The sequence below is a fragment of the Stegostoma tigrinum genome, chromosome 18 (assembly GCF_030684315.1).
Source record: "Stegostoma tigrinum isolate sSteTig4 chromosome 18, sSteTig4.hap1, whole genome shotgun sequence".
Taxonomy (NCBI): domain Eukaryota; kingdom Metazoa; phylum Chordata; class Chondrichthyes; order Orectolobiformes; family Stegostomatidae; genus Stegostoma; species Stegostoma tigrinum.
The window spans coordinates 62,663,707-62,686,567 of record NC_081371.1 but is presented as its reverse complement, the minus strand read 5'-3'; the positions used below and the strand labels follow the sequence as shown (position 1 = coordinate 62,686,567).

Below are 22,861 nucleotides of genomic sequence, written 5' to 3'. Positions count from 1 at the left end.
ATGTGCCCGTCACTCTGTGCTCCCTGTACTTTACATGTAGTTAAGCAATGCCACGATTTGATAATTCTCAGCTTTACTTTCAAATCTCTTCCCAGCCTCACACACTAAGTTCCCCAACACCCACAACCCTGCATGATTTCCCTTCAGTTGTTTCAGCAGGAGTCCAGGAAGAAGAGCGAGGGCAGCCTGGGAAGGTAAGCTTCCACCCAATTAATTTGGGAGTTAACTAATCCAGAGACACTACACGCGAAGTGTCTCCCACCCTTCGACCTCCTGTAACCTAATAATAATGACTAAGTGTGGTGAGCAGGTAAACTATTTGCATTTCTTTTTCATCATCATCTCTTTGTTATCTTTTGGGGTGGTCACCTCGACACCAAATCCTCTGGGAGCAGGTTGGAAGGCAAAGCCGGAGTCTGTGAGAGTATGAAACGGAGTAAACTTACCGGTGCAGAGAACACTGCGAAACTGAAAATTAGTTAATTATTTAAAATTAATTAGCTAAGTAGAGATGGCAGGCCAGGTGATGTGTTGTAGCTGTGTGATGTGGGAGCTCGCTGATCCCACTGAGAACGGCAGTGACCACATCTGCAGCAAGTGTTGGCTGCTCGAGGAGCTCCGGCTCAAAGTTGATGAGCTGGAATCCGAACTCCAAACGCTGTGGCACATCCAGGAAGGGGAGAAATACCTGGAGACTGTGTTCCAGGAGGCAGTCACACCTGGTAGATTAACTAATGTTAATTCGATGGGCGAGCAGGGACAGCAGTGTGTGTTGCAAGTGAGGCAGGTGGAGGGACCCTGCAGACAGGAACATAGGAGCCGCAGCCCTTGACACTGTCCCACAGGTTTGAAGCACTTGCTCGCTGCGTGGATGAGGAACAGGGCTGCAGGAAGGATGAGTCAACTGACCATGGCACCATGGTCCAGGAGGCCATTCAAGAGCGGAGAGCTAAAAGACAGATTGTAGTTTAGGGGATTCCATCGTTAGGGGGATAGACAGTATCCTTTGTGAGCAGGATAGAGAATCCCGCATGGTGTGTTGCCTGCCTGGTGCCAGGGCACGACTCATCTCTGACCGGCCTGAGGGGATATGAGAGAGGGAGGGGGAGGATCCAGCTGTTGTGGTCCACATAGATATCAACAACAAAGGCAGGACTAGGAAAAAAAGCCCTGTTTCGGGATTATGAAAAGATATGAACAAAATTAAAAAAAAACAGGTCTTCAGGGGTCATAATCTCTGGATTGCTGCCATGCCACGTGCAAATTGGCATAGGGAGGCGAGGATCAGGGAAGTAAACACGTGGCTAAAAGAGTGTTGTGGGAAAGAGGGTTTCCTTTCCTGGGGCACTGGCATCAGTTCTGGGACAGGAGGGATCAATACCGCTGGGATGGACTCCACCTGAACAGGGCCAGGTCCAGTGTTCTGGCAAGTGTAAATAGGGTGGTGAATAGGAATTTATAAACTAGTAAGTAGGGGTGGCGGAAGGGAGAAGTGAGCATAGGGGGAGAATAACAATTAATGTAAGGCAAAGCAGCAGGTTAGCAGGTGACGAGGAAGCTTCAGCTCCATTAAAATTTAGGAAAACTGTTAAAGGGAAGGAGAACTCAAGAGCTGTTAGTGATGGAGGTAATAGGATCCAAAAAAAGGTACAAAAACTAGTAGAAGGGCACTTTATCTGAATGCTCGGAGCATTCGAAACAAGGTGGATGAGTTGACGATGCAAATCATGGCAAATGGGTATGATTTAATGGCCATTACAGAGACACAGTTACAGGATGGTCACGACTGGGAGTTAAATATCCAGGGGTATCAAACTGTTCGGAAAGACAGACAGGAAGGTAAGGGAGGTGGTGTTGCTCTGATTTTTAAGGATGATATCAGGGCAGTAGTTAGAGATGATATAGATTCTACTGAACAAAAAGTTGAATCCATTTGGTTGGAAATTATGATTAGCAGGGAGGAGAAGTCACTGATCAGTCTGGTCTATAGGCCACCGAATTATGGCATGGTGGTGGGGCTGGCAATAAACATAGAAGTAGCTAATGCATGTAAAAACGGTACAGCAATTATCATGGGGGATTTTAATCTACATATCGATTGGTCAAACCAGGTCGGTCATGACTGCCTTGAGGGGGGATTCATAGAATGCATCCGCGATAGTTTCCATTACATATTGTTCAAGGAAATTATCTGGAGCAAGCTATCCTAGATCTAGTCCTGTGTAATGAGACAGAAATAATTAATGATCTCACAGTTAGGGATCCTCTCAGAAGGAGCGATCACAGTATGGTCGAATTTAAAATACAGATGGAGCATGAGAAGGTTAAATCCAGTACCTATGTCCTGTGCTTAAACAAAGGAGACTATGAAGGAGTGAGGGAGGACAATGGGAGCAAAAATAGTGGGTCAATTGAGGAACAGTGGAGGACTTTCAAAACGATGTTTCACAGTGTTCAGCAGAAGAATATTCCAGTGATAAGGAAGAACTGTAGGAAAAGCGAGGGCCAGCCATGGATTGTCTAAGGAAATAAAGGGAAGTGTCAGATTGAAAAAAAACAAAAAAGCAAAGAGTAGTGGGGAACCAGTCGACTGGGAAATCTTTAAGGGCCAACAGAAAGCCACAAAAAAAGTTATAAAGCAAAGTAAGATAGATTATGAGAGTAAACTAGCTCAGAAAATAAAAATAAGCTGCAAAAGTTTCTATAAATGTGAATCATAAAAGAATGGTGAAGGTAAACATTGGTCCTTTAGAGGATGAGAAGGCCAATTTAATAACTGGGAATGAGGAAATAGCCAAGACATTAAACAGTTATTTCGTGTTGGTCTTCACTGTGGAAGACACAAATAACATGCTGAAAAGTAATGGCAAGAAAGTTATAGCAGGTGAGGACCTAGAATCTATCATTATCACTAAGGAGCCAGTGTTGGGCAAGCTAATGGGGCTAAAGGTAGACGAGCCGCCTGGCCCTGATGAAATGCATCCCAGGGTACTAAAACAGGTGATGGGGGAAAATAGCAAATTCACTAGTAATTATTTACCAAAATTCACTGGACTTTGGGGTGGTTCCCGCAGATTGGAAAACAGCCACTGTATCGCCACTGTTTAAAAAAGGAAGCAGACAAAAAGCAGGTAACTATAGGCCAGTTAGCTTAGATTCATGCATTTTCCCCACTGCCGAAGTTATCATTAAGGAAGAAATAGCAAGCCATCTGGATATAAATTGTCCCAATCGGAACACCCAGCATGGGTTCATGAAGGGTAGGTCATGTTTAACTAATTTGGTGGAATTCTTTGAAGACATTGCTTGCATGGTGGACAATGGGGAACCTGTGGATGTGGTGTATCTGGATTTCCAGAAGGCATTTGACAAGGTGCCACACCAAAGGCTGCTACAGAAGATAAAGTTGCTCAGTATCACAGGTAATGTATTGGCATGGATAGAGGATTGGTTGACCAGTAGAAAGCAAAGTGTATGGGTAAATGGGTGTTTTTCTGATTGACGGTCAGTGGCTAGTGGTGTGCCTCAGGGATCAGTGTTGGGACCTCAATTGTTTACAATTTACATAGATGATTTGGAGTTGGGGACCAAGTGTGGCATGTCAAAATTTGCAGATGACACTAAGGTGAGTGGTAGGGCAAAGTGTTCAGCAGACGCAAAGTCTGCAGAGGGATATAAATAGTCTAAGTGAGTGGGCAAAGGTCTGGCAGATGGAGTACAATGTTGCTAAGTGTGAGGTCATCCATTTTGGTAGGAATAGTAGCAAAATGGGCTATGTTTTAAACGGTAAAAAAAATCGCAGCACGCTGCTGCGCAGAGGGACTTGGGTGTCCTTGTGCATGAATCGCTGAAAGTGGGATTGCAGGTGCAGCAGGTGATTAAAAAGGCAAATGGAATTTTGTCTGCTATTGCTCGAGGGATGGGGTTTAAAAACAGGAAGGCTATGCTGCATCTGTATAGGGTTCGGGTGAGGCCACATCTGGAGTACTGTGTGCAGTTTTGATCTCCTTACTTGAGATATATCAGCACTGGAGGAGATACAGAGGAGATTCACTCGGTTGATTCCAGAGTTGAGAGGGTTGGATTATGAGGAGACCGAGTAGACTGGGATTATACTCGTTGGAATTCAGAAGAATGAGGGGAGATCTTATAGAAACAGAACAGATTATGAAGGGAATAGATAAGGTGGAGGCAGGGAGGTTGCTTCCACTAGCCGGTGAAACTAGGACTAGGGGGCATCACCTCAAAATAAAGGGAAGCAGATGTAGGACTGAGGTCAGGAAGAGCTTCTTCACCCAAAGGGTTGTGAATCTGTGGAATTTCCTGCCCAGTGAAGTGGTTGAAGCCACCTTGCTGAATGTGTTTAAGGCAAGGCTGGATAAATTTTTGAACAGCAAAGGAATTAAGGGTTATGGTGAGTGGGTGGGTAAGTGGAGCCGAGTCTCAAAAAGATCAGCCATGATCTTATTAAATGGCGGGGCAGGCTCGAGGGGCCAGATGGCTTACTCCTGCTCCTAGTTCTTAAGTTTTTATGATTTTGGAGCTCCTGTAATTCTGACCCCCGACAATCTCTCCTGGTTTTTCTACCAACCCCGCTCCCCACTCCCCCACCCCCAACATACAGTTGCCTGGGCCCCAGTGTCTGGGATGCCCTCCCCAAACCTCCAGCTTGTTAGTCTTCTTTCAAGTGTTCCACAAAATTCACCTTGACCACGCTCAAGGTCACCAGCCCTAACATCACCTAATTTTGCTTCAGCCTGAATTTTTTTGGTTCATTTTAACTGTTTGAAACATGCTCTATAGGCTCAAACTTTAACTAGCTTTCTCCATCAATCTCAATCCCCAAGAACGCCTCTCAAAGTTCAAAGGTCATCATCAAGACAGCAGGCTCAGTCTGCAAAATGTGGTGGGGGTGGTGAGGGTTACGTGCGCACGCGCTCGGCGGCTGGAATAAAGTGATCGGAAATGCATCTATTACCCAGTCCCACAAACACTCACTTAATTTCTTGTTCAAACTTCAACCTGCAAGCAGCTGCCAGGTGCACCATTTTACTGGAATAATCCTTCCCTTCGATGGTTCTCGCTGCAATCAGAGCAAAGAAACAAAGTTAAAGTGATCACAGACAAAATTAAAATGGCAAACCCAAAGAGATGAAGTGTTTTGCTCTGCGGTGAGAATTCCACATTGCACTCATTCCTGTTAAAAATATGCCCCCTAGTCTTGAAATCCACACTCTGGGGAAAAGATGCCTGTTATTCACCTTATCTGTACCCCTCATGATTTTAAAGGTAGCCCAACAATCCAGAGGAAAAAAAAATTCAGTCTTTCTAGCCTGTTCTTATGACTCAAACCCTCCATTCCCGCACGCGCGTGTGTAGGAAGCTATGTAATTAATTCTCCTTGTTCTTTGAAAACAGAAGCTAGACACTTACGGTAACATTGGGCAAATCAAATCCCACCCCACAATGAAACCCAGGTCAACAGATCACTTTTTTTTGTTAGTTTCTGTAGGTGTTAGATACAAACCCATTCAAACCAAACTGCAGTTTCTTTAACAACAGAATATAAGCTTATTGTATTAAAGAAATAAAAACAAGTTATCTAAATACATGACCATTTGATTGATCTCAGAATATACAGCAAAACAAAACTTCAACATGCTTCCTCAACTTCAAACTGCAGAAGTATATATTATTACACAAGTTTCATCACAACACACACTGTGCCTGTTACAGCTCAACAAATCTAGTGTAGTCAAAGGAGATTTTGGGCTGGGAAATCAAATCCATAACAGAAAGTTTCGTTTCTAGATTAATCTTGCTGAAATCAACCAAAGGAAGGGCCAAGTAAAGAATGGGAACCTGTAATTCGCTCCTCACTTGGGAGTGAACCATTTGGGGGTATTCCATCTAGAATTGCAACATATTGGGGATTCTTGACCAGGGACCAGTGATAACAATGGCTGGCCCCTGAATATTGACGGGCATGACATTCAGTCAGGGATAGAAGGCTTGGCAAAAGGTAGCAATGCTAGTTAAGGATGGTATTGGTGCAATCATTAGAGATGACCTTGGCTCATGAAATCATGGAAAACTGGTTTTAGGTGAAGGTAAGGAATGGTGCCGAAAGAAGTGAACAGGGCAAGGAGTCTACAGTGCTCCCAACAGACAGCACAATAAAGATTCAAGATAAAAGTAGCCGGTGCTTGGGATAAAGGGATAGCAATTATCATGGAAGATTTTAATCTATTCAAACTGAAAAAGAAAAACAGACTGTCAATAGCAGCCTGGACGAAGAAATTATCGAACACTCAGGTTTGTTTCCAGAACATTTTGCTTTGGGAAACGCAGACTTGGCATCAAGTTGTATCGGGGGATTAATGACTGACCTCAGTGTTCCTAAACTGCTGTTTACAGGATGGTGTTTTCTATAGAGAATCTAACACAAGGGACCATCTAGTTAACTAAGAATTAATTTTATAAAATTATGAATCGCATGGATTGAATGGATAGTCGGAGGCTTTCCCCCAGCGAAAAATGTCAACTACTCGGCAGGAGAAGAGGGTTCATTTATACTGAGGGTGGTAAGGGTCTGGAATGTGCTGCCAGAAGCAGATACAACAGCGACACTTAAGAAGTATCTTGACAGAAACATGAACATGCAGTGAATAGAGAGAGTTATAGATCACACTGAGGCAAAAGGTTTCTAGCTTAGAAAGGCATCACATGTCAGCACAGGCTTGGTGGGCCAAAGGGCCTGTTCCAAGAAGAGCTATACTGTTCTTGGTTCTAAAAATAACTTGTGGTACGTGTGCACAGTATGACTGAATTTTCAGTAGCACAAAAAGGGAGAAAAGCGGGTCTAAGGTGAGTAATTGAAACTTAAATGACTGCATTAAAGTGGAGTTAGCTCAAATGAAATGGGATATTAGACTCAGAGTGACAGACATTTAAGGAGATCTTTCAGAATACACTGTACCTACGTTACAGAATAATTCTGAGGAAAAGGCCCATATTGGGCAGTTGGAGGAGTTAAGAAAGCATCAAGCTCAGAGACTTTTAATTGTACAAAGTTGAGTAACAGAGTTTGGGCAGAATATGAAGGATGGTGGAGAATGACTGCAACATTAATTAGGGGAGCAATTAAGAATGAGGGAAACAAGGTAGGAATGTAAATAGATAGAAAGTTTTTAGATATTTAATACAGGAAGAGCACATAAAGTGAGTGTTAGCCCAATAGGGAGTGAGAATCAGGAGTTGAGGAGATAAGGAAATAGTGGAGAGAGCAAACAAGCATCTTGTTTCTGTCTTCACTTTCAAGAACAAAATCATTGTATTCCTACCCCTTCCTACGTTCCTGTGAATGGCCTCCTCCTGTCCCTGGATCCCAGGGCAGGACAGCAGCTGAGAGATTTGAGGAATGGTCAGGGTAATTTAGGTGCGAGGTCTCGCTCACACGGGCTGGGAGTCTGCATTGCTGTAGGCACTGGTCATCATTTCATTAAGACACAAACCTGTCTGAAACTTAGCAGGGCTGCAAGGAGCAGACTGAGCCTTTAACTGGTCAGCACGGGAACCGCGCTGAGTACTGAGTGAAGCAGAACATTCCAACCTGTCCTTTGTGTTTACAGTGACCGGAAACACACACTCTGACGACCTGGTTGGGGCTGATGAGACAGAATGATCTGGAAAACCTGCAGAATTCAACAGAAAACTTCATTCCAACATTTGCCTGGAGGGAAACTCCTGGTTGAAACTTACAGCCATTAGCATTTATACAGCACCATTAAAAGTGGAGAAACATCACATGGATCTCCCCAGAGCAAGTCCCAAACACCAAGCCTCGGGAGGAGGTATTAGGCTCAAAGCTTGACTAATGAGGCAGCTATCGAAGATCTTAGTGGAAGACAGTAAGTGTGGGAGAGACACAGAGGGAGTCAGGGAGGGGATTCCCAAGCTCAGATCCCAGGCTGGCGAAATCACTGCCACTGATGGCGATGTGGTGGGAACTGAAAGAGTGAGGGTGGTACCCAAGAGAGCTCAGAGGGCTGTGAAGCATGAGGAAATAATTAAACACCCATGTTTGTTATTTTCAGGTTACTGACAGTGAATTGTACATCACCAATTCTCTACTTTGACTGAGGTATTATCGACACCCCACAGTCATTGTCAACAAAACTTTCAATAACCATTCCATGGCTCCCACGGAAAACGACAGATCAGAGGTTAATGAAATTTTGATCGGTTGGATTACAAATGTTTGTAAGTGATGGAGCTCAAAGTCACAAACTCAAATGTACAGCACGGAAACAGACCCTTTGTCTAACCCATCCATGCTGACCAGGTATCCTAAATTAATCTAGTCCCATTTGCCAGCATTTGGCCCATATCCCCCTAAACCCCTCCTATTTATGTACCCATCCAGAGGCCTTTTAAATGCTATAACTGTACCAGCCTCCACCACTTCCTCTGGCAGCTCATTCCATACACACACCACTGAGTGGAAAAGTTGCACCTCAGGTCCCTTTTAAATTTTTCCCTGCTCACATTTAAACCATCATCCTCTAATTTTAGACTCGCCCAACCCTGGGGAAAAGACCTTAGCCATTCACTGTATATATGCCCATCATGATTTGACAAACCTCGATAAGGTCACCCCCCCAGTCTCTGACACTCCAGGGAAAATAGCCCCAACCATTTCGAACTCTCCCCGTAGCTCAAACCCTCCAACCCTGGCAGCATCCTTGTAAATATCTTCCATACACTTTCATATTTCACAACATCGTTCACATAGCAGGGAAACCAGAATTGCACAGTATTCCAAAAGAGGTCTAACCAATGTCCTGTACAGCCAAATGACTTCCCAATTCCTACATTCAATGCACTGACCAATAAAGGTACGCATAGCACACACCTTCTTCTACATCCCGTCTCCCCGTGACTCCACTTTCAAGGAGCTCTGATCCAGCACACCAAGGTCTCTTTGTTCAGCCTCACTTTCTAAGACCCTATCATTAAATGTACAAGTCCTACCCCTACAAGTTTTTCCAAAATGCAGCACTTCACATTTATTTAACTTAAGCTCCTCAGCCCATCGGTCCATCTGGTCAAGGTCCGACTGTACTCGGTAACCCGCTTTGCTCTCCACTAAGCACCAGAATTGGTAGTATCTTCGAACCTACTAGCCATACCCTGTGTTCACATCCAAATCACTTATATAAAATGACAAAAGACAGTGGACCCAGCACCAATCCTTGTGGCACACTGTTGGTCACAGGCCTCCTGTCTGAAAAGCAACCCTCCACCACCCTCTGACTCCAACCTTCGAACCAGCTTTGTATGCAAATTGGCTGGCTCCCCTGGATTCCATGCAGTCTAACCTTGCTAACCAGGCTACCATGTGGAACCTAGTCAAATGCCTTAATGAGGTCTGTATTGACAGTGGCCAGTGCTCTGCCTTCAGCAGTCTTCAAAAAAAACTCAACCAAGTTAGCGAGAGATGATTTCCCACACACAAAGCCATGTTGACCATCTTTAATTAGACCTTGCCTTTCCAAATTTATGTAAATCCTGTCCCTCAGAATACTGTCCAATAACTTACTCACCACTGATGTCAGGCTCACCGGTTTATAGTTCCCCTGGCTTTTCCTTCCCACCATTCTTAAAGTATGACACCACATTAGCCAACCTCTAGTCTTCTGGCACCTCACCTGTGGCTATCGATGATACAAATATCTCAGCAAGGGGCCCAGCAATCACTTCAAGCTTTCCACCGAAATCCAGGGTACACCTGACCAGGTCCCCGGGATTTAACCACCTTTAGCTCAGATTCAGATTAATCAATGACCAAATGTAACATCAGAATGGGTTCAAGGGGATGGTGTACATGCGTGCACATGTGTGTCTGTGCCTGTGTGTATACATTCTTGGTTTTGTGGTGAGGATGTGGTGGCTGGGGGGTGGGGGGCACACGAGGCGAGGGTAGGGAGACAGAGTGTCTGTTCCAAGTCTGCACTCAATGCAATGCTTGTTACCAACCGAAGGCACCGTGCCATGCTCACCATTTGCCTGGTTGTGATAGACAGGCCCAACCCATTTGAATGCTGGCTTCCGGCCCTTCTCTTCAGTCACATGAACCTTCTTGATGAGTCCCAAACTGGTCAACACATTGGCGATGTCATAGAGTCTGCGGATCTTAGCTGGGAAAGAAAACAAACATGGAAAAGTTGGCGTGAAAAAGAGTTGTTTGATAAAATGGACAGGCATATCTGAAGAAAAAGGACATCTTACTGAGGCACATTGAGTGGCAGTGATCAGAACAACTTGCAAGAATACCAAATAGCCAACATTTGTGCTGTTTGGAAGGGTCCTGAATGGTTGGCAAGTGGACTCAGAGACATTGCTCTGGAGAATGCACCCAATGATGATGACAGATAATTAACTGCCAGGCTTTAAATTATAAACAAGGCAAAACGAACTCTGGTTGGTCAAGGCATTGCCCTGAGGAATGAAGCACAAAACAGCGTCACCTACTCAGTTGAACTGAAACAGGCGCAGTGTATACATGCTCTGTCTGTCTGCCCTGTGTATTAAAGTATGTAGCTTCCAGAAAACAGTGCACCACATAGAACCGAACACAATTCCAATTCAGTTCTCAGTTTAATTCTTCATACCCTCAGGAAAACGTTATTGACTTGCAGAATCACACGTAATGTTAGATACTGTGCTGTTCTACCACACAAGGAGGGCACACACACCTGCACTGCAACAGGTCACACTAGCTTAGAGACAATAGCACTGCAGGAGTCAGTATGCATCCAACATGCAGTGGAAGAGACCAGCAGCAAAACAGAACTTCGAGTCACAGGGCAGAGGTGAGTGCTGTGGTGCTGGGGAGACCGAAAGGTCTGAAGGGGGATAAATTACCCGGACTACATCCCAGAGTTGCGGAGGTGATTGTAGAGGCATTGGAGGTGATCCTTTGGGAATTACTGGAGTCAGGGAGGGTCCCAGAAAACAGGGAAGTGGCTAATGTAACACCCTGTTTAAAAAGGAAGGAGGCAGAAGACAAAACCATAGGCCAGTTGGCCTGATCTTGGTGAAGTGAAGAATAGCAGCCTCGGAAATTTCACATCAGAAAGCTCGACACAACTGCTTTACTGGAAGATAACATCAGGGCCCTTTCAGACTGCAGCTACTGTCATGAAGTTCTGCTCCACCAACATCACCCCAAGATCAACGGCTATCTCTGAAACAGGATGGAGGGGCCTGACAGGGCATTCAGTGAGAGTGCTCTCATCGGCTGCAGGATCCAGAACATCAAGGACTTAAAATCAAGACAAGGGGGTTGATCATTTTGGACTACAAGGAGAGATCTTTTCACTCAGAGGGCAGTGAATGTTTGGAATTCTCTATCCCAGACAGAAGTGGACACTCACTCAGTGAACATGAGCAAGAAAAAGGTAGATTTTTGATGGAGTATGGAGAAAATCAAGGGATATGTAGGGAAAGTGAAGAAGGGGAGGCTGATCAGCCTCAGATGAGAAACACAAAGACAAAGACACTGTTACAGCGTTTAAACTCCATCCATTCGTGGTAATGGCCAGATTAGCAAAGAACACTCAGAGTAGTTAACCTCCAATTTCAGAGTGCTCACTTTGAACAGGGTGTTTAATACATGTACACTCACCAACTTAGCACAACTCAACCAACCTTTTAATGTAAATTATAAGCAAAAACTGCTGGAAAGAAAAGACATTCGACAGAACGTAGATTTAAGAGTGATTATGAATGTGAAAACTATAGGTAAAAGTTCAGCCACGACTAGAAGCTGAACAGAAAACACTGGAACTACTCAGCAGGTCTATCTGTTATCTTTAGAGAGAGAAGCAGTGTTAATATTCCCACACAATGATCACCCATCATTTTAATTTGGTAACTCAGTTTCTCTCCCCGCTGATGTGGGTGATTTTTTTCCACAATGTTTCATTTCTGATTTCCAGTAAGCGAGTATAAGTTTGGTTTTGTTTCACTTACTTTTAAACTTGCTGTTATCAGCTGAGTCCTGCTGACTCTCTTCAATCAGGATTTTAGCAGCAATATCCAGAGCCACTGTTTCGGGTTCCGATACAAGGAAAAGCATCACAAATTTCTCAGTCATGATCCGCAGCGACTTGTCCTTCCTCCTATTCAACGAAGCTGAGAGAGAAAAAATAATGAAAAAAAATGGACTAACATGAGATAGACAAAGGCTTCAACTCCTTTTGATTGGGTATGTTATCAAATAGGAAAAAGGATATTTATAAATTGTATTGGAGAGGCAAGAGTGAAGTCAGTTGCTGTTCACTGCACAGCCAGCAGAGAGCAGCAGATCACAACCTGAGGCACAGTCACTGTTCTCTGTCTAGTGAGGAATGGTTTGTACCGGCTGGGACCCGGTGACTCCAGCAGTAAACCAATCTGGGGCTCGCAATGACCACAGCCAATCATGGCCATTAATTTCAATGGCATAAATCTTTCAACAACTATTACTGTTGCACTGTGGGAAGCGCAGCAGCCATTTTCTGCACAGCAGGATCCCAAGCACCAGCAATAAGATAACAAGCTAAATGATTTGTTTTAGTGACTGCTCTGCTGGACACAAATGTAGCTGATGCTGGAAGTATCCAGCAAATCAGATAGTGCCTGTACCCAGAGGGAATTGAAGGGGAGACTGGAATTGAAATAGATCACCCACGATCTCACCAAATGATAGAATAGACTCATAAGGTCAACTCCTACTAACCGTTCAGCAACTGCGATCATACAGTCTGAATACTGCAACCAAGGTGATACTGCAACCAAGCTGAAGGAACAGCGAAAATGGTTCTCTGATTGCACCAGTGCACAACAATCCTACCTGATTTATTCTCCACCTCCACAGGCTGGGGTTCCCGGTTCAGCTCCCGGCAGCAGCTCCACTTTTCTTGGGCAGCGTCTCCCTTCTCCACTTCCTCAGAGTCCAGCTCCTTGTGGCGAGCAAGGGCCAGCTGCTTGGCGTAGCCATGTTGTTCCCCCCTCCTCTTTAACGTGGCTAGGGTTTGCTCAAGCCTCAACATGCCATGCCAGGAATACTGGTTCTTCGCCATTCGGCTAACCAGCTGAAGGGACTCTAAGACGTTTACAATGTCGTAAATACGTCTGCGTTCCACTCCTGAGGAAGCAAAATTCAGACCTTAGCTGTTAAGCAGACTGTAGATGCTGGTCCTATATTCACAGTGAAGCTGTCGCTGACTATATCCCTGCAAACCATGCAGCAACATCGGCGGGGGAGGGGGGCACAGAGAGACAGGCTGGTGCGGGGTTTTTGTACACAATCGACGTCTCACTGTCTCTACCTCAGCATCGACAAACTGAGCACAGTAGAGGTCCCTGCACTGGTGCCACAGCTACACTGTCCCCTTGTCTTTTAAACCCCATGGTAAGATTTAACAATAGCTAACTGACCACTGGGCACTAAAAGATAACATTTGACAAGTGTGAAGTCTAAGCCTGCTGGTTGTGGAGATGTTGAGAGAGATTTTAACAACGTACATGTGGGTTTCCCTTCTCACCCTCCGCTCCCGATATGATATTAAATGGACCCAGTTCTACTTTAAAAGAATTGTATTTATGTAGCACCATTCATGGCTTCAGGACATGCTAAAGAGCTGGAAGGGCAGCCTGGTAGAGGTTTACAAGACTATGAGGGGCACGGGTAGAATGGGTTGTCTGAGTTTTTTAACAAGGTTAGGAATGTCAAATACAGTGGCACATAGGTTTATGGTAAAACACGGTGAGTTTAAAGGAGATCCAAGAGGCAGGTGTTTTTTAAAACTATAAACACAGAGGGCGTTAATTGCCAGGAGTGCACTGGGGAAGAGGCGATGGAGGTGGATACAATAACAACATTTAAGAGATATCTTGACAGGTATAGGAATATAGAGAAATAGGGGGATATGGATCGCATGGAGGTGAAAGGTTTTAGTTTAGAAAGGCATCATATCTCAGCATAGTCTTGGTGGGCCAAAGGGCCTACTCCTGTGCTCTGCTGTTCTTAATATTTTGGTACACAGCCAGCAAAGCACTTGAGACAGTCACTATTGGAATATATGCAATGCTGAAGTTGTTTTGTACACAAAAACAAGATAGTGACTGAGATAATAAAGTGTGGAGCTGGATGAACACAGCAGGCCAAGCAGCATCTCAGGAGCACAAAAGCTGACTCTCTGATGAAGGGTCTGGGCCCGAAACATCAGCTTTTGTGCTCCTGAGATGCTGCTTGGCCTGCTGTGTTCATCCACCTTCACACTTTATTATCTTGGATTCTCCAGCATCTGCAGTTCCCATTATCACTCATCCAAGATAGTGACTGAGACAGTTTAGAGTGACCCTGCTTGAAGGATAAACATTGACACACTTCCTGTGACATTTTCACTTCCTCTACTCAATTTCCCAATCCCTCAATCTTGTCAGTTAAGAGATACCTCCTTGTTCACTCAAACTTCAGATAACCACTTCCTCTGCTCAGCTCACATGCCACTAATTGCAGAAACCTGGTCTGCTAAATCTAACAGAGCTCTTTACTCCTTCACCAGAGTCTCATCTAATTTTCACCCTCCCTCCATGACACACTCACCAAGTTCAGTTGCTACTTCATCCAGGGAAATTTCTGTTTTTTCAGTGGAAACAGGATAATTAGGATAACGGGCCAGGAATTTCTGGCACAGAAGGCCCAGACTTTTTTGTTTCCTACTTGGCCGTTGTTGTTCAAATTCATCTGTGGCTGCTTCATTGATCGAGCTGAGCTGGAGGGAAAAGAACGAAGCTGTTTGTACATTACACCATCTCCAACTGCTGGTCAGCAACTCCTTTGGACAATCTCAACCTCCCAGTCCAGCACCAGAAGAAAAATTAGCTTTGACCAAAACTTTGAAAGGAATCAAAGGAGGCAAGCTTCTCATAGGCAGAACGCCGAGGGTCTGGAATTTACAAAATAATAACAAGGTAGGCAGAGAAAAGGGGAGGCCAAAAACAAAAGGTCAGGAACAGCATGGTCATTAACAAATTCAGTGGGAAATTCAGGTTAGGTCAGTTGGGTGGATGGCTGGTTTGGGATTCAGTGTGATGCCAATAGCTTGGGTTGGATTCCTGCACACTGCTTAAGGTTACAATGAAGGACCCTCCTCCTTAACCTCTCCCCTCATGAGGTATCATGACACCTGTAGGTTAAACCCCTATCTGTTGTCTGTCTCTCTCATAGAGCAGCCCTATTCCAACCATCTGTGATTCACTCACTAGATCCCTCTGCACTGCACCTTTTGGGAACGTCTCTCCCTTTAAACATTAGTCTGTCTTTGAATCTTCTGACCAAAGCGCATGACCTCACACTTCCCTAAAATCAGGCAACGTATCAAAACCCTCTTGCAGATTTCGTATGTCCCCATCAGAGCATGCCCTCTCACCCACATTTGGACCATCAGCAAACTTGGAGACACTCCCTTTTCCAACTCATTAATAACAGATAGTCAATAACCAAAGCCCGAGGACTGATCCTTGAGATTGCCCACTTAGTTAAGTCTTTCCAAACTGAAAGAGGCCCATTAATTCTCTCCCTCTGCCATCTATGTATCAACCAACTCTTTCTCCATGCTAATACCTAACACATCACGAGCTCCAATATTGCTCCTTTCACGTGACACCTTCTGGAAAATCAAGTTTGACTTGGCATACTCTTTCCCTTTATCAATTCTGCTTGCTATATCTTCAAAGAAATCGAGCAAATTTGTCTAACATAATTCCCCTTTCATAAAACCACACTGACTCTGTTACATGTAGTTTTTCTAGATGTTTTACTATTTCTTGCTAATTTAGTGGGGAATATTCCATCGCACTCCTGACTTGTACCTTGGAGATGGTGGACAGGCTTTGAGGAGTTACTTGCCACAGTATTCCCAGCCTCTGGCCTGCACTTGTAGCCAGTGTTTATATGGGGAGTCTAGTCAAGTTTCTGGTCAATGGTAATCCTCCGGATGTTGACAGTGGGGGATTCAATGATGGTAACACCATTCAATATCATGTCAGCAGCTAGATTGTCTCCAATAAGAGACAGTCATTGTCTGGCCTGTGTGTGGCTCGAATGTCACTTGCAATTTGCCAGCCCAAGCCTGGATATTGTCCAGATCTTGTTGCATTTGAACATGGACTGTTTCGGTACCTGAGGAGTCACGAATGGTGCTGAACATTGTGCAATCATCGGCGCACATCCCCACTTCTGACCCAATGATGGAGGAAAGGTCATTGATGAAGCAGCTGAAGACGGTTGGCTCTGAGACACTGCCTTGAGGAACTCCTACAGAGATGTCCTGGAGCTGAGATGGCTGACCTCCAACAACCAGAACTATGCTCGTATATGTCGGGCACGACTCCAACTGACGGAGAGTTTGCTCCTGATACCCACTGATTCCAGTTTTGTTTTTGCCTCCTTGATGCCAGATTGGGTCTGGCTGGAATGTTCTTTGGACAATCATTGTGGACTTGATGGGCCAAATGGCCTGCTTCCACATTGTAGGAAATCTACGTTTTAGCCTGGTGCTGCTCCTGGCATGCCCTCCAGCACTGTCCATTGAATCAGGGTGGATCCCCTGGCTTGACGGTAATGGCTGAGTGGGGGAATATGCTGGGCCATGAGGTTACAGATTGTGCTGCAGTACAATTCTGCTGCTCCTGCTGATGGCCCACAGCACCTCATGGATGCCCAGTCTAGAGTTGCCAGTCTGTCCCATTTAGTCGACAGAGGACAAGGGGGAGAACAGGGAAGGGGGTGGTGCAGGGAGAAATGCTGAGGAAAGCCCCGAAAGGGGGAAGACTGTCAATTCAATGACATAGTTGATACTCACAAGCCTGTCATTTTCGATCTGCCGGAACAAGTCCTTTCTCTTCTCCCGGTCCCTGATATCAGGGCTTGCAGCACTGATGAGCATTTTTAGGTTAGCGGTGGGTGACCAAGGTTCGGCCAATGATTTGTCACTGTGTTTAACTGGAGTCACCTGATCTCGATCTGGGGTGCTGCATCCCCTCCACCGCATAGCACTCGTTGTGGAGATATTTTTCACCGGGGTTTTCGGCAAGGTCTTCTTGGGCTCCACAAAAAGATTTTCCTAAACAGAAATCGAAAATAAACAGCCACATGGATTAAAAGCAGAGACTCCAAGCTCATCCCAAAACAAAACAGTCTCTGGCATTGAATTAATCATGAACCATTTCACTCCATTGGCTTCAGAAACTTGGGCTCTTAGCCCTGGATTTCACTTTAAACTTTTGTCCCTCTCTGGCAGGGTTGAGGTCTCCTGTCTGAAGGGTGGCGTTGGAGTCGACCCTGTCAATGTGGAAGCAAGTCATTAATACGGAGCTTAAATAATTGAGGCCTAAGTCTCTCCTTATGGAACTCTAGTAGTTGTATCCTTCCAAGCTGAAAAAGACCCATTAATGTCAACTCTGTGTGTTGGCCAATCAGCAATTCATGCTAATATATTATTCCCACCAGGGGGGCCTAGTGGTACAGTGGTACCATCCCTACCTCTGGGCCAGGGTTCAATTCCTACTGACTCAACAGGTGTGTAATAACATCTGATGTATTTAATACAATATCCCCAATACTGTGCTCAGGTGGCAAGGTGGCTCTGTGGTTAGCACTGCTGGCTCACAGCACCAGGGATCCAGTTCGATCCCACTCTTGGATGAATGCGTGGAGGTTGCATATTCTCCCCGTTAGCGAGTTTTGAGAAGATTTGTAGCTCAGGTTGAGGTTCTCGATGTGAGATTGCTCGCTGAGCTGGAAGGTTAGTTTTCAGACGTTTCGTCACCATTCTAGGTAACATCATCAGTGAGCCTCCGACGAAGCGCTGGTGTTACGTCCCGCTTTCTATTTATCTGGTTAGGTTTCCTTGGGTTGGTGATGTCATTTCCTATCGCAGGAAATGGTGATGAAACGTCTGAAAACTAACCTTCCAGCTCAGCGAGCAATCTCACATCCATATTCTCCCCATATCTGCATGGGTTTCCTCTGGGTGCCTCCATTTCCAACAAAGATTTGCAGGTTAGGTGGATTAGCCATGGGAATTGCAGGGTTACAGGATAGCAAGGGATCTGGGTAGGATGCTCTTCAGAGGAGTTGGTGAGAGTTGACGGGCTGAATGGCCTGCTCCCACACCATAGGGATTCTATGAATACTGAACACTTCTATCTTGGACAGTAACCTTTTATGTGGCACCTTATCAAATACATTCCAAATACACATTTACCAGTTCCCCTTTATCGACTCTGCTTGTTATATCTTTAGAGAACTCTGGAAGTTTGTTAAATGTCAATTCTGTTTCACAAACCACATTGATTCCATTTGATCGCATAAGCATTTCTAAATACTCTGCTATTTCTTCTTAAATAATGGATACTAGCATTTTCTCTGATAGACATTAGAGTAACTGGCCTACAGTTTCATGCTTCCCGTCTGCCTCCCTCCTGAACAGGGCTGCCACATCAGCTGTTTTCGAATCTACTGGAGCCCTCCTGAAATCTAGTGAGTTCTGGAATATTTTGTTCAATGCCTCGCCACCTCTGCAGCCACTTCCTTTAACAGGCTTGAAAACAGGCCGTCAGCACAGGTCCTAGTGACTTGCCTGACTTCAGTCCCATGAGTTTACCAAATGTACTATCCCTTATGATAGAGTATTACAAAATCTTTCCTCCTATTAGCATGTTGCCAAGCTAAATTGTATGGATATTTGAAGTGTCCTCCACCACAGGAACCAATGCAAAATATTGGTTTAAATCATCTGCCATTTCCTTGTTCTCCATTAATTCCCAATTTTCATCCTCTGAAGGTTTCACACTTACTTTAGCCATTCTCTCTCTCTTTCTAAAGTACCTGAAGTTCTTGCTGTTTGTTTCGTTTTCTTGCCAATTTACTTCAGGATTCAATTTTTTCCCTTTTTATTCGTTGTTTTCATCATCTACTAATGCCCCAATCCTCTTACCTGCCACTAACCTTCACCACTTTGTTTACTCTGATTAACTGTCTTCGTCACCCATGGGTGCTTCATCCCACTCAGAGTCCGTCCTTTTGACTGGAATCAATTTTTGCTAAGTGTTCTGAAATATCTGCCTCTGCTTATCGCCTGAGCTTTCCCTTTACTCCAATGTCACAACCCATGTTAGACCCCTTTCTTTATAACTCTGTAAATTGTCTTATTTCCTGGGTAGAGACCCAGTATGCTCTCCCTTAAACGGAATTTGAAATTTTATCTAGTTGTGATGGCTATCTCCTAGGAGGATCCTTAATTACAAAGATCTCTTATTAGTCTTACTGCATTAAACATCATTATATCTGAAATAGCCAAGTTCCAGGTAAGTTGGTGCTTTAAGAAATGATCCCTGATGCACTATACAAATTCATCTTCCATGTTACCCTTTCACATCGGATTTGTGAGGTTGTAATGCACATTAAAATCACCCGTGACAAACAGTGCCTTTTTTTTAAGAAAGACTTCCACCATTTGCTGATACATACTTTGTCTACACTGGGGCAACTCTTTAGGGCATTTAGATGATGCCCATAAGTAACTTCCTTCTCTTGTTATTTCCACCCACACTGATCACAATCTACTGCACTGATGTCACGGCCCACCACTGCACTCAGGCTGTGCTTTATTAACAAAGCTACCCCACATCCTTTCTTCTGGAAAGAATTTACGCAGATTATTTGGAGTTGGGGACCAAGTGTGGTGTGTCAAAATTTGCAGATGACACTAAGGTGAGTGGTAGAGCAAAATCTGAAGAGGGATTTGGATAGTCTAAGTGAGTGGGCAAAGGTCTGGCAGATGGAGTACAATGTTGCTAAGTGTGAGGTCATCCATTTTGGTAGGAATAGTAGCAAAATGGGCTATGTTTTAAATGGTAAAAAATCGCAGCACGCTGCTGCACAGAGGGACTTGGGTGTCCTTGTGCATGAATCGCTGAAAGTGGGATTGCAGGTGCAGCAGGTGATTAAAAAGGCAAATGGAATTTTGTCTGCTATTGCTCGAGGGATGGGGTTTAAAAACAGGGAGGCTATGCTGCATCTGTATAGGGTTCGGGTGAGGCCACATCTGGAGTACTGTGTGCAGTTTTGATCTCCTTACTTGAGATATATCAGCACTGGAGGAGATACAGAGGAGATTCACTCGGTTGATTCCAGAGTTGAGAGGGTTGGATTATGAGGAGAAACTGAGTAGACTGGGATTATACTCGTTGGAATTCAGAACAATGATGGGACATCTTATAGAAACAGAAAAGATTTCAAAGGGAATAGATTAAGTGGAGGCAGGTGAAACTAGGGGGCATCGCCTCAAAATAAAGGGAAACAGATGTAGGACTGAGGTCAGGAGGAGCTTCTTCACCCAAAGGGTTGTGAATCTGTGGAATTCTCTGCCCAGTGAAGCAGTTGAAACTACCTTCCTGAATGTTTCTAAGGTAAGGCTAGATACACTTTTGCACAGTAAAGGAATCAAGGGTTATGGGTGAGTGGGCAGGTAAGTGGAGCCGAGTCTCATGAAGATCAGCCATGATCTTATTAAATGGCAGGGCAGGCTCGAGGGGCCGGATAGCGTACTCCTGCTCCTAGTTCTTACACTCAGTGAGAACCAGTGGCCATCACTGGGTTAGGATCGGGGGCTGGGGCTGGTCAGGAAAAGGGAGGGATTCTGTGAGGGAGATTCCCAGGTCAGATACATATTCACCAGGACCTAATCAACCAGGCTCAAGCCCCTGATGAAGGGTCTAGGCCCGAAACATCAGCTTGTGTGCTCCCGAGATGCTGCTTGGCCTGCTGTGTTCATCCAGCTCCACACTTTATTATCTTGGATTCTCCAGCATCTGCAGTTCCCATTATCTCTCTCAGGCTCAAGGACCTTCCTGAACTAGTAAAACTTACATAAATGCCAAGGAAAGGTTATTACTTGAGGTCAAAACATTAAATAAAATCTTGCAAAAGTCACTATTAATTAAACTATGAAATAAAAGCAGTAATTGCGGGAGAAACTCAGGTCTGGAAGTTTTGCTGTGAAGACACAGATTTAACGTCCAGTGAGCTTTCTAATGTGAGATTTTCCTGTTGCCCGGAGGCTCGGATCTGGTCAATGTCCGTGTTTTTTAAACAAAACGAATTAAAAGAAACCTGCAGATGAAATCATGTACCTTCTGCGCAGTTTTTCTCTCAGTTTGTGGGCTCTCTGAGGTTAATTCATATTTTCCGATCCGCGGAGACATCAGGTCCTTCAATTTTAAACAGTTCATCTCTAAAAATGAAATAAGTGTTTAATAAAACTCAAGCTCGTTATAAATTCAACCCCCTCTACTGTGGCCCGGTAGGGCTTCCTCCCCCCAACCCCTAAGCGACAGATTCCACATTGCAGCGCGGGGAGGGGGGCATGAAAGGATGGGAGCTGACAGGGTTAGGGTAAGGGGAGGAAAGGGGGTTGGGGTTGAGGGAGGGGATTAAGGGTACAGAGTGGGAGGAGATAGGGTACAGAGTTGGGGGGGATAAGGGTACAGAGTTGGGGGTGGAAGATTAAGGGTACCGGGGGGTGGGAATGTGCGCTCCAGGATTTCTTGCACTGGGTATTCACGTTTCCGAAAACTCCCAAAGAATTTTGGAAATATTCTCCAGAATGACTCGGATTGATTTTTCTCTCACCACTCTGTGCTAGAGGTTATGACACGGTCAAAAGCTCAAATTATTTTTTAGCTCCTTAAAATTAATTTCCAAAATTGTCGCAAAGATTGTGCGCCGGTCGCTAAAACTGCTTTCTAGTTGTGATTCAAAATTTCGCCGAGTCCAGATTGTGCCTCAATGAAACCAGTTGTTTGATGTGCTTTCGGAATGAAACGAGATACTAACTCTGCGGAGTTGGGTAAGCGCACGGACGATACTGTTACACTCCGCATGGGTAAACCCCGAAGGAGACAGACACTTACCAACAGCAGGGGAAGGTAACTTTCCCAGTGCTCAGCTAGATTTCTAACTCACCGTGAGATCCCGTTCCACATTTCCCTACCCTCACTCTCACACTATCTATCCCGTTTTCCTTTCCTCTGTATCTTCGCTTTCCTCTCAGTCCCTCTATTCTTCTCTCTTCCCCTACCACCTTCTCTCTCTCCCCTTGCTCGTTGTCTCAGGTTTCGCCTATCCCCTCTCGTTCTTTCCCTACCTCCCCTTCTCTCTAACCCCAATCTCTCTCCCCCTTTCTGTCTCTATCCCCTCCTATCTACTCGCTAATTCCTCTGTCTGCCCTTCCCTCTGTGTGTCTCTCCCTGTCCCTCCTCATACCCCCGTCCCCCGTGTCTGTCTCTCCCACCCTGCTCCTGGTCCCCCCTCCCCTCTATCTGTGTGCGTTTGCCTCTGTTCCGGTGGCGCCGGGCTCTCAGTTTCTGGCGCGCGGAGACATTCCAAGAGACGTCAGACAGCGAGCAGCCAATGGGCATGGGAGACGGTGGATACATTCCGGGCCGCTGACCAATGAGCTTCCAGTAGCCGCTTACTTCCGGGTTCCTTTGGCGCGGAGCTGGGCGGGAGGAGAGATTGAAAGAAGCGGCTTCACCCTATAGCTTACTGTATAGATCCATATATTGCCACAGGACCACATACAATAACAGCCCCAAACCTCTGTGCCCCTGTATTTCACCTTCTCCCCAGCCCCTCTCTCCACTTCTACTTTCTCCTTGCTCCAACCCCACCTTTCCCTATCCTCTCTCTCCCCTCCCCCCTCTCCTGTCCCCATTCTCTCCACCCTACTTTGTCTCCCCATCT

General features: G+C 45.1%; 1 protein-coding gene across 2 annotated transcripts in view; it reads right to left on the bottom strand.

Annotated features, from left to right (window-relative positions):
- Window positions 1–22,362, bottom strand: part of LOC125460660 (transcription factor E2F7-like) — a 42,996-nt gene extending 20,634 nt beyond the window's left edge. For both annotated transcript variants that reach the window (XM_048548336.2, XM_048548337.2), the window contains exons 1-9: window positions 22,030–22,362; window positions 21,250–21,350; window positions 16,917–17,177; window positions 14,657–14,825; window positions 12,899–13,192; window positions 12,037–12,198; window positions 10,062–10,199; window positions 7,515–7,694; window positions 4,999–5,083 (exon numbers count right to left, since the gene is read on the bottom strand). In XM_048548336.2, the coding sequence (XP_048404293.2) occupies window positions 4,999–5,083; window positions 7,515–7,694; window positions 10,062–10,199; window positions 12,037–12,198; window positions 12,899–13,192; window positions 14,657–14,825; window positions 16,917–17,177; window positions 21,250–21,348 (1,388 nt within the window). In that variant the 5' untranslated portion in view covers window positions 21,349–21,350; window positions 22,030–22,362. The remainder of the gene's footprint in view (window positions 1–4,998; window positions 5,084–7,514; window positions 7,695–10,061; window positions 10,200–12,036; window positions 12,199–12,898; window positions 13,193–14,656; window positions 14,826–16,916; window positions 17,178–21,249; window positions 21,351–22,029) is intronic.
- Window positions 22,363–22,861: the final 499 nt, after the last annotated feature.